This window comes from Siniperca chuatsi, linkage group LG22, assembly GCF_020085105.1.
Source record: "Siniperca chuatsi isolate FFG_IHB_CAS linkage group LG22, ASM2008510v1, whole genome shotgun sequence".
In the NCBI taxonomy this organism is placed as follows: Eukaryota; Metazoa; Chordata; class Actinopteri; order Centrarchiformes; family Sinipercidae; genus Siniperca; species Siniperca chuatsi.
The window spans coordinates 11,908,687-11,921,047 of record NC_058063.1 but is presented as its reverse complement, the minus strand read 5'-3'; the positions used below and the strand labels follow the sequence as shown (position 1 = coordinate 11,921,047).

Genomic DNA, 12,361 nt, shown 5'->3' with positions numbered 1-12,361 from the left:
ACAAAGAAATTGAACATCCATGTGAGATTGAATCAGGGAATGACACACTTAAGGGTTATAGGGTAAAAATACAACAACAAAGGCATTTTGACAATGTTGATATTTGACATTATTTTTTTTAGCTTTCACTAACTGTGTAACGTGGTTTCTTCCATATACATGATATCTTTTTACTTGGACTGCCGCATTCTCACATGCTGGTTGACGTTTAACCCACAATGGTCTAGGGCTTATGGAAAATGGTGTTTGTTAAAGGTGGCTAAAAATAGGAATATTAGATAAACAACTATAACTACATAGTTGTTTTTTTTTCTTTTAATTACCACCCATGTCTAGGGTTAAGTTCTAGGGATCTATTTTCCGTAATTTTCATTTTTACAAATGTCAATGATTTTTGAATGAGGTTTTCTTACATAGGCCATACATAGCTGTATGCATGACAAATATATAACACAGCCTTGACTTCTCATTAACTATTTAAAAGGATGTATAAATACCCACACTATAGTAATTAAAACATTTTGGAACAACTACTTTTAAATTTTTGTAACCCCCGTTTTAGGGTGGTCCCCCTAAATTAAAACACTGACTGTTTTTGTTTTTTCATGATGAATTTGGACGCAAGTTTTTCATGTACTTAACTATATTTATATTATTTTCTACATCTGAGCATTCTTTTTGAAAATGACTGAAAAGACAAAAGTCTATCTTATTGTTACATATTTTCCATTTTTATACCCATGTAAGTTTTTCATAATACAAGCAATCCATGAAAATGTAATTTTCATTTTTAGTGCTTGTGTTCTCAATACATTATATACATTATTGTGCTATTCTGATTTACTGTCATGTTGAAAACTAGCACATCCCATTGCCATGCATATTTCTTTTTAGTAATTTGTTTAGTGGCTGTTTTTGTTTCTTTACTCTCCACTGCTTAGCTTTTTTGAATGTGCTCACTTAATGAGTGGAGTGATGCTCCCTTTCATGAGCCCATATCAAAGCCAGTCCCTTCCCTTAATTGTTTTGATAGGCATTTTAGAAAAAGGATTTATTTTATTATTTTCATCTTATCTAAGCCGTAATGATTTAACCTACAGAGTAGTGACAGTTTGACTGGAACAAGTGCATAATTATACATTGAAGTGTTCTACTTAATGCGCTCATTTTCAAGCTGTCAAGGTCATTCGCTGGAGTGCCATTAGCAAAGAGTGGGGCCCTCTTTACCTGGGAACATGGCAGCCGCTTAATGCCCAACGCTCAAGAGGAGCATGCCATGGTATACTAGTGCAGCAACTGACAGCCAGGCAGATACAGAAATTCATTTATATAACACACTCACTTATATAGGAAATGTAACACCTATATATATATAAAATATGTGTGTGTTTCTTATGTGTTTGTTGTATGGTCCCTGAACTCAACAGCCCACACTTTATCTGGCAATCAAGGCGAAAGGGTAATGACTCTTGTGTGTCTGAGGAGAGGGTTAAAGTGGTAGGGAGTGGAGGGCGGGGGGAGCTGACACCGTGAACCCCTGATGGCCTTTCTGCTGGGTAGCCATGGCAACATCTAGCCCAGTCGTTAATGAGGCGCAAGTGAGCTGTTAACAGAATACTGATTTGGGTTTGACATCAGCCCTGATTCATATCTGTCAGGAGGTGTTGATGAAATATGCACCCTGAGTTTGTTTTATAACTGCACATAAAATGGCCTCGGTGTTCTGTTTATGCAGCGAATGCAAAACAAAATGTGCCATGGCTGTTACTCACTGATTTAGAGTAATTATATGGGTCAACGCGCTATACATGAGAAAACTGTCCAACAGAATGGTTGCAACATCCAGTATGCTGCCTGCAATTTCAATAGTTGACCTGTTGAAGATCCCCACATACAGTTTTATGTATAATAATATATTTTAATCCTGTTCTGTGCCCTGCAATTCAGAAAACTCTACTGGCAACGAAAAAGAATGTATAAATGCCCTCTTTGTATATCAGTCATATGAAATGAAGTGAAAGCAAAGCCCTGACTGAGCATGTGCCCTTCACATGTTCCTATGCGTATGAATTATTTATTAAGGTGCTGGGCACAATGGGTGGTAGGAGGGTGAGAGGAGCATCAGAAATGTCGTGCACAGGCACAGTAATGACAATGTCTGGGCTCATTTCAAAACTCTGCTCTCCGATTGGTGACCTTACACGAGTGGCAGAGGTTAGCGATGCTTGGCACTGCTTGGCTATGAGAGCAGGGTCCTATTTTTTATTTTTTTTGTAGCACTGCTTTACCGAATCCAAATTAAGCAGCAGCTCCCAAATTGCTCTCTCTACCTGCCAGTGCAGCACAGCGTCTCGTCCTGTAAATGATTAGCGCATTAACAGCATAGTGAGGGGACTAACTTGCTGCTCCAGACCCCTTGTTAAAGCAGTGAAAAGCGTAGCTGTGAGGTATAATTCATTGCAGTGGCAGCTAATGAGTGGGTGCTGCTGTGGTAAGTTGACGGTAATAAGCACAGACTTTACACCATCTTAACACAGGTTAGGATTCAGGATGAGGAGCTGGTTGTTAGAGAAGTATTTACAAGTAATCTGATGCTGAGTTGGCACATCGGATTGTGGACATGTTGCTGCAAACGAATGGATTTGAAGGACCTGGCTAATTGATGGGAGATACCTCTAGAGCTAGGTGTCATTGCATCTAAGTTTCCAATTAGCGCTAAAGATAAAGCGGTCTGTGATGTGTTTTTTTTGCTGCCTTGTAATAAGAACAACCGGCTCTAAAGGATTTAAAATACAAAATAAAATTCTGTCCTAAATGACTGAAATTACAATTTAAAATGAACAAATATGAGCAACACAACATTGCAAGGGTCCCAACACAGAGCTTCAGCAAAAAAAAAAAAAACGGTACCTCAAACAACAAGTTCCCTCCAACACAGCCCCTTGCATTTTTCAGTGCAGTGCTACATGCATGGTAAGAACCTAACCAAAGCACATTTGCTTGTAAAATATAAATAGAATTTCTTTATATGCAGTACATATGTATGCAAACATGTTTCATACGTGAATATATGCAGGCAGCTTGCTCCTGTGCATGAGGAGGAGATGTGATGACGCTTCAGTGGAGTTGAAGTCAGCTTTCTAATTTCTACAAATGTACAAAGAAAGCACTGAAGGCAAATGAGCACATTTATATTCCATTTTCTTGAGGAAACTACAGACATACCAAACGGGGCCGCCATTGTGTTGTTTTTTCCCCCTGTGGTTTTGTTCATCCAGTTTTCTCCAGTGAAGGCCCAGGGCTTCAAAACACACAAACATACACAGACACACATCAAGGCATGCACAAATACACTCTTGGCTCAGACCCCTCCCCCCAGTATCTGCGGGGTGTTTAAACACCAGAGTAGAGTTGTCCAAATGATAATTGCTTCTGAAAGGTTGATTTGTGGCTATATCAGAGGGGGTAACTCTCCTCTCAGTGTTGAGCGAGATTAGCCGTGGATCTTCGAGATTTATCACTCGAGGCATATGGATTAATGCCACGATGAAGTTTAAAACAGAATCACTGGCGACCGCATCGTTTTAAAGAAAAAAGAGGAGCTTATATCAGCTCAGGCCATTTTCAGAAGAAGAAAAGGAAGCTAATCAGCTTTTTTAATACTAATTATTCCTAATGAGGATTAGATTATAAAAAATCAGTAAAACAACTCAATACTGTGAGACCAGTTTTGTCACACGAGTTACAAAAAGTATTTTACATGTTTTTAATTCCAAAATGAGCAGTGTGGACATACAGTATATAAATATACAGTATATAAATATATCTATAAATATATATATCTATATATCTATATATCTATATATATATATATATATATATATATATATATATATATATATATATCTATATCTATATATCTATATATCTATATATATATATATCCATGATTCTTGCAGTTCTTTATTTAGTCTTGCAGTAAACTTAAAATGCAATTTTAATGGTATTTTTGTGGGTGGTGGATGTAATTAAATCACAACTACATCTGCTATTCTGTGTGTCAATAGAAATCACACCTTAGTGATTCAGAGAGAAAATTAAATGAGATTGATTCCATGATGTGTGTGGTAAGAGGCATGTCGGAGTTCTCTGAGGCTCACTATCTCACCCACAATGCAAAGTAAATGTATGGATAATAGGTTTAGCTGGCTAAATATGCTGCTATTACAGGTTTATCTGTGATGGAAGGTGCATTTTATGGCATTAGAGGAGGCTAGACAAAGAATGAATCATAACCCAGATATCTGTAAATAAGATTCCTTAGAAGAAGCCTTAAAAAGAAGCATGTGTTCAATATCTTCCATCTTTAATCATTAAAGGAAGTCTGCATTTGTGGCCCCTCCCTTGTCTCCATGTGGTCGCAAATGGATTTTCTACAAAAGCTATAATGTTAATCTAATTACATACTTTAATTATGTTCATTCATGCTATTTTATTGGACTGAAAACAGAAATGCGTACATTTTAGTGTAGATGTTCTCTGATCTGAATAGTAATAATTAGGTGTGAACCATTTTGTTGGTTTCCAGCTTGGCTGCAGAAAACAGGTGCAGCAGATCAGCCATTATGTTTTGAAGGAAGAAAATACATACAGTAGCCCAGATAATTTAAGGAGACTGGCCCTAAGTGCAAGTGAGCATCATGTGTATTATGGCTGCAGATTAAAGCCAAACTGTGATAAATTGGATGAGAAAATGAAGTTGTCATTGAGCCAGGGGGGGTCCATTTTGCACATTTGGGTTGTGCTATACTGTCAGTCACAGGGTCAGACTAACATATAGTAATGTTTATGCACCCTGGTGCCATGAAATTAAGCAATAACACCCAATGTGATGTTTTTCAGAGGTGTAATTAACTAGCTGTGCACTACTCTGGTGATAACTGTAGAAAATGGCCTGCATTGGAAGTGGAAGTAGGTATTATTACGATTCCATCTCGTGACTCCTGTGAGTCTGGAGTGTGTTGGCCACATCTCAGTGATAACTTAAACCTAATTGACAGGGCCCACACTGCCTCCTGGGGCACAGGAGGGCTGGCAGCGCGAGAATGGAGATTAAGGAAGGAAGTGAGCAAAGGTGAGGCAAGAGAATGAGGCGTGTGCGTGTTAGAGGAGTGGGGGGGGGCGTGCATGGAGGTGATGCGCAAGGGATTGTCGGTCAGCTAGCAGCGAGAGTCGGAGCACTGTCACCTTCTCCGCCTGCCATGTCTGCTGGCCCTGACAGCAATCCATTTGAGGGCCTCCTGGTACTAACAGAGTGCTAAAACCCAATCAAACAGGCTGGAAGGAAAAAGGCGAGACGCCTGGGCCCAGACGGCTTCCACTTGTGTGAGCAATTCACCTCTGACTGACCCGTTCAGGCATCTTAAATAAGCCATGCACATCATGGATGGCAGAAAAGCCACACTCAGGGACCTGCAGACAGCCATGTATCTGTAAAAGCTGGAGAGTGCTTTTTGAAATCAAAGAGGACTCCATGTTTGCCCTCATCAAGGTCAAATGAGAATAAAACAGCATTTAAAGAAATGTGGAAAGAAATTCTGTTTGTTTGACACAACTTAATACAACCAACCAGAATAAGTTTTCAGTAAGTTTTTTCCTAGTACCTCCCTTCTGTGTTGCTGGGGAAAAACCAGCAATATCGAACATTAATTATGGATTAACCTTTATTTGTTTGTTGTTGAGCTCTAGAACAATATACAGATATAAAAAGTTTTATATACCAATGAGATCAATTACAGAACCATAAAAATATAATAGGTCATGAAATACAGCATATCGCTCTAATAATACTAAAAGCAGTACTCAAAGAATGGAGCAGAACTTGCTACTTTAATTCCCAGTGGAAGGTCAATGTAGGCACATTGACCTTTCCACTGGTGAGAAAAGCACTTACACAGATTAAAAGAACAATACTTTATCCAGAATGATTACCAAAACACTGAAGAAAAACAAAAAAAGGTTTGCAGACAATCAGGTTTCTTTTTTTGATGTATGTTTCCGTGAAAGTGAAAAGATTGATTTCATTATTTGTTCTCTGTATGTAGTATTGTTGTAGTAGTAGTATTTAGCATTGCAGACAGAACACAGTTGCTAGCCTATGTAGGACAAGAGATCAGAGCAACACACATTTCAGTAAAAGCTTCAATCAACCATGCACCAAATGCAGAAAAGAGTTTCCTCCTAACAGGATTACAATGTTTTACAAAAATCAATACTTACCAGCAGCACGACTGCAGTCGATGCCACCTCAAAGAAGCTGCTCAAGTTCAACAAAAGATCAGAGGAAGTTAGCTGGTGAAAGCGTAATCAAATGGCATCTGTCAGTACTGCGAGCTGTGTTGGACATTGTCCACTGGCACCCTGGTTTGCTTTGGTTTTCCAAATGTTTGGTGAGAATGTAATTAGCTAACACTGGGCAGGCACAACCTCATTTGAGATGGGTTTCACTAGCGGCGTGTTTTTCTCTTCTCCTTCCCTCGTGTGTTATTGCACACAGAATTAACTCCGACAAAATGGTAATTAATATTTCCCCTCCATTGTTGAAGAGGAGAGGGGACGCGAGAGCGCCGGTGCCAGGATCCAAAGGAGGGCACTGCCAGACTGACCATCTTGCCAGCTTTTTATTTTTGCTGGGAGAAAGTGTTTTTCAATAAGCCAACCTAGTGGTGTTTGAAATGTTTCTGTGCTCAATTAGGATTAGGAAATTACTGATTTTTGTTTGACTTGACTAATAGACAGAGACTTAATCATAAATATTCAAACTGACCATTTCTTTTTCCTTTTTTTTTATTTCAGGAAGTGGGGGATGTGGGCAGAAACACCAAAGAACCAGTACAGTCAGATGGTGTATGAGAATGGAGAACCCTGCTGGCAAGGAGGTTCACGGAGTACTACAGTAAGTAGTTTCACACAAAACACACACACACTCGCACGCTAACAGTAATGGGAGCATATGAGAGCACAAAGCGGCAGACATGAATAAACTAATAGACAGACAGATGAACAAATGGTACGTACACACTGACAGACTGTCAAATACACAGATGATCCAGTAAAGGATGAAGGAACAAAAAAAGTCGTTTGCACAGCTCATTAGAGTTGCACCCTAAATAAAAGATGTGATACAGATCCTGTTTGAATTTGAATTCATTATGGAAAATGTAGACATTTTAGATTTTTAAAAGTTAATTTAAAAAATTATACCAATTATGCTTTCTATCTTTGCAATTTGGTCTACATTGTTTGACAACACAAATGTGAGCAATTCATTTTGTTCAGATACCTTCATAGAACAATCTGGTAAATGCACGCACCACAAAACCAATTTCTTTTGGTAAAACATGTCTCCAGAGCTGTACAATACTTAAAGTGCCTTAACTGCAAAGAGAACCAGGCCTTTTTTTAAAATCAGGACATTATTACTAATTTCCCCTGTTTATCATATCATATTTTAGAAAGAAGCCTCCCTGGTTTCTGATCTACTACCGTTTTAATTTAATGCAAACTCAATTCTCCCTTCATGTTTACCTATTTTTTTAATGAATAACAAATAAAGTATAATGTACATTTCCATCAGTACAACAACAACAACAACAACAATATACTCACCAGTGGAGAAATACTGCAGTTTTTTAATCACATTTAAGTTACTGCCCATGAAACTACACATACGTTACTTGAATTGGGTTCTTTTTTTGAGGATTTACAGTATTTTCTGAACTTACTTGCTATTAATATGCAGATACCCTACATTCTCATATGAAAGCCAGTATTCAAACAATGGCAGAGTCTCAAGTAATAGCCGGTCTAATAAAGGAGGGTAAAAAAACATTGAGGGGGTTGGAATTACCTGTAGCCTACAACAACGGTTCACATGGTAAATTTAGTATAATGTCCACAGCACTAATTCCATCAGTACAACAGTCATGTTATACTCGCCACTCATATGCGCTGAGTTTCTGGTTTTGAACAGAAATAATGTTTTCATACTCAAATTAATTCCAGTCGTTTTCTTCTTTACTCCTGAAGCTACCATTAACAAAACTGAACATTTCCTGATGTTTTCTTCTTATTAAAAGCCAACACACTGTATAAAGGAAAGGCTGTAGGACTTTTAATGTGAAAATTCTGGAGGATGTGTTGAGTTTCATTCATGGCAACACAATTTAGATAGTCTTAGAGACTACTGTGAAAAGTGTTTGAGTGACACACTTCTGTCAAAGATGCAATCCACTTTACAAATAAATGCAACTTAAGTTAACTGTACAGAGAGGCCATGGACAGCAAAATGAAGCTCCTCTCACCACTTTCAATAGGGACAATTTGAAGTCTTCTCACCCAGTCGGCTCTCTTCATGCCTCATTCTGCGTATTCTGTATTTCAGAAATGGGGAGTTAGTCAGTCAGTCCTCATGGCCCACTCAGCAGCCTGGCAAAAAGATGTTTTGTTCAAAGCCAAGTGATGGAAGCTGACTCGCTTTCCCCCGTGTCAGTCTACATTGGTTTTATGGTTAATGTTGTTCCGATTGCATTCTCCTGCAGCTTTCTCTTCTTTTACTCTTCTCTCTATTTTCCCAGTAGTCCCTCATCTTTCAGTCACTTTTATGAGATCCATTTACATTTTTGTGTGGGAATTTGCTCAATTAAAAATGTAGCACATTTAATCATCTTATTTTCTTTGCCTGGCCCCCTCTTCAAATCAGAGTCCAATAAATGTCGTTTGCAAATGTATGTACTCATGCCATCCTGGGGCCCCCTTTGAAAAGACTAAATTGAATTCCTTTGATACGTCCCCCTAACCGTGTGCAGTCGGCATAAATGAAGTCTCGTCAGAAGTCGACGCTCATTATATTTGAAATGCTGAACATCGTCGTTGGGTAGTGCGCTCTTTTTCGGCAGTGAAACATACTTCTCTCTTTAACCTTGAGTAGTGGGACCAGTGATGTATAGTTTCAGTGGTGGATATTGAGGTAATCCAAATTCAAGCAGCGTGCAGTGTATCTTAAGAGTCTGTGGGAAAGGGTGAACTCAACTGTTTCAGTTATTAATTAAATTCAAAGTGCTGGACTGTGACTGTTACATGTCCTCAGTGTGTTTAGCTAGAATCTTAGATCTAAACCCATTGTTTAAAGGATAATTCCAGTTTGTTACAACTTAGATCCGATTTTACAGATTTGGCCATCATTTCTTTTGGTCATAATAATATTGTACTCACCAAGATCTCAGCAACACTGCTAAAACTTAGATAGGTCAAGAAACATACAGGTTTTAAACAAACCCGCAGTTTAGCTAAAGGCCAGCCTCATTCACATGATCCAGTTCCATCATTCCTCACTCTCAACACATGGGACAGGTTGACACATGCACTGCACTGAAAAGAGTTAAATCCACTGAGAATAACCTGTGTGCAGACTAACTTCCACACCAAGTGCTCAAGCTGTGAAGACTGACAATTACACCTTGAGGGGGATGGCCAGTCCACGCCTTTTACTTCAAAAGTTTACAAACGTTTTTGTAAACAGTGTCACAGCTCTTGTCAATCAGATTTATTTGTCTTTCTAATATTGTAATATGAAAACAAAGGCGAACAGTAAAAGTAACAACCAAACTGTCTGTTTTAAACATCCAGCACAGTTTACAGAGCAACCTGACCTACTATAGTTGCTATAGCTGTGTAATGAGCGATAATTGGCAACATTTGGAGTGCGCTTACTTTCAGTTTTACCTCCAAATAAAATGTCTAAACTGTTGGCTTGTAACCCGTCTGATCTTGTTTCTTGCCAATTTGTACTTCTTTTTGGCGATGTTGCCATGTTCCCCAATCTCAGCAATCACTTGGTGAATACAATGTTATTATAACCAATAGAAATGATGGCCAAAGATACCCAAGACCCAAGTTGTACTAAACTAGATTTATCCTTTGATTTTATTTCCATTATTTTTCCAACCAACATTTATTGGGTGGAAAAATAGCCATCATCTTAGCGTAAATTGTTTCATTCAGAAATTTAAAAGTTATAACATGCGTCAATTTCATGGGATTGATGAATTGTTGAATTGATGCAGCAGAAGCCAAGAAGCCCTAGTATGAGTCAAGCTCTAAAAACACTACATAATGCAACCCCTGCCTGGTAAACTATCTTTTGGACTCCACGCTTCCAGTTTGTGACTCAGGCTTTCTGTAATGAATGAGTAGTCTCCAAGTCAGATTTGACAAAGCTTCGAGCCACAGAACACTTACTCTGTTTTTACAGGCTGAGTAGTACAAACTGTGACGAGTAAACTAATGTAATATTGGTGGAGTGCGTTTGTATCATATATAACAAGGAAGAGTCAAGACAGAAATACTTGTAACCACACAAAAATAATCTTATAAGTCTAAAGATCAATACTGATCTATGGCTCTGGCACCTGCAAGTCAAAATTGAATAGCCAATAATCATGCACACGCACATAAGAAAACCTCTCACCAAGCGGCACACACCCACTTAATATCTCTGTGCAACAAGATACTAAGTGACATAACAAAAGACTCTTTTTAATCCAAGTACGGGACAAAACCAAATCACCCATTGTACCAGCCTGAAACTTCAGCACAATAATACCTGTCAAGTTCCCATCTCGCTCCTTCTCCAGGTGCTTTTGTTCGCCAGAGGGATTGTCTGTTCAGGGTGCAGTAAGATGTGAGGGGTTGCTATGGAAACCCCCTATAAGTAAAATAAGTTGTTTTTCCCTTCCACTCTCTCTTGGAGAGGGCATCAAAGTCACCTATTAAAGTCATGACAGTGGTAATCACATCCTCGCCTGTCTTGTTCACATGTGGGGGCAACAGCAGTGATGTCCCATAATGCCACACTGTCCTCCAGTCACAGCATCACTTTGGGTCTTGTACACTATAACTGCAGTACAGTGCGATCTTTTTATTTGACGAGAGACCTGATTATGTTTAAAACTCTAGTATTTTTTGGCATAATTCTGTGTGTGAATCCCATTTCTTCACAAAAGTTTGAAAATGCTTGGACAATCACTAAAACAAGAGGTAGGACAGCGTCTTCAATCAGCCCCTTTTGGGAGATAAAACTGGCATGGCTCTTGACTCAGGCTAACAACGGCTCTTCTCCCCGCACCACCTCAACTTTTCTTTCTTTGTGCTTTTCTAGGTCACACTGACATGCGGAACGGAGACAGCCTTGCGATCGGTGAAGGAGCCCAGCAAATGCCAGTACATCATGGACTTTCAGACTCCTGTGGCCTGTCAGCCGGTGCTAAAGCAGCGAGGCATACACAGTGAACTGTGACCCCTTCCCTTACTGGCCTAGCCTAGATTAACTTAACGCCCCCACCACCCCCCACCCCCACCGACTCTTGGCTAGCCTGCGGTGACAGGCTGGGGTCCTGAGGGTCCCCTCTGACATCTGTGTTGTCAGAACATATTCCAAGCAAGTCTTGCTCAGGTCAGAATCAGATTTTCAGTAACACTGCTCCTAGACAACTTTAGTTTTCATTGATTATTACAGTGCTGCTTTATATTGTCACATGTTAATAATTGAATAGAGCATTTATTGAATGATTTAGTTGACACAAGTATTCCTCACACAGCAGTATATTCCTTATACGTGTTACACTCAAGGTCCAACAAGATTACTATGTAAATAATTGAATAAATAAAGTGAAACTAGATCAATTGCAGGGTCTAATGACATTGCCACTAACTTAAGTGCTGTATCAAACAAATGCTCATTCATGAGCACAAATAAATGGACTGTAAGGTTGTAATAAAGGACAATTGAGTAATACTTTATTATAACCTTACTTAATTATTCTCTTAATTCTGCTTTTACTGTAACCGTTGTAACTGATAATGTATTATTTACTAAACAATCACACAGTAAAACGTTTAAAAAAGTGTTTTAAGTATAGCCCTACAGTTGCGTAGTATTAATTTATACACTACAGCTACATTAATAAAGTCTCACAACACTTTAACAATATTTACACACTGTCAACTGTTATTAGTGATGCATTGTATACTGAATATAACATCTCTTGATTTCACAAGATTCTGCCAGCGTTAGCAGTCTGCTTCTTACAGTGCATGCTATTTATGATGTTGTTATGTAACAGATTGTGGGGTTTCTGCAGCAGAGCCCTCTGCTCATTAAGGGGGAGCTAAATCAGCTGTCATGTATCCAATAGGCTGCCTGATATATTCCTACCCTGCTGGGGCAGCTGGGTGGCTGTTTGCCTGCTAGCAATGCAATAGCCTCGGGCCCTGTAGCCAAGGGACTGCTGTTTTTTTTATT

The 12,361-nt window shown here is 39.0% G+C and overlaps 1 protein-coding gene across 2 annotated transcripts in view; it reads left to right on the top strand.

The window, feature by feature from the left end:
- The window catches only part of LOC122870373 (glucosidase 2 subunit beta-like), a 122,407-nt gene extending 110,289 nt beyond the window's left edge, over window positions 1-12,118 (top strand). For both annotated transcript variants that reach the window (XM_044184502.1, XM_044184501.1), the window contains 2 exons: window positions 6,856-6,955; window positions 11,219-12,118. In XM_044184502.1, the coding sequence (XP_044040437.1) occupies window positions 6,856-6,955; window positions 11,219-11,356 (238 nt within the window). In that variant the 3' untranslated portion in view covers window positions 11,357-12,118. The remainder of the gene's footprint in view (window positions 1-6,855; window positions 6,956-11,218) is intronic.
- Window positions 12,119-12,361: the final 243 nt, after the last annotated feature.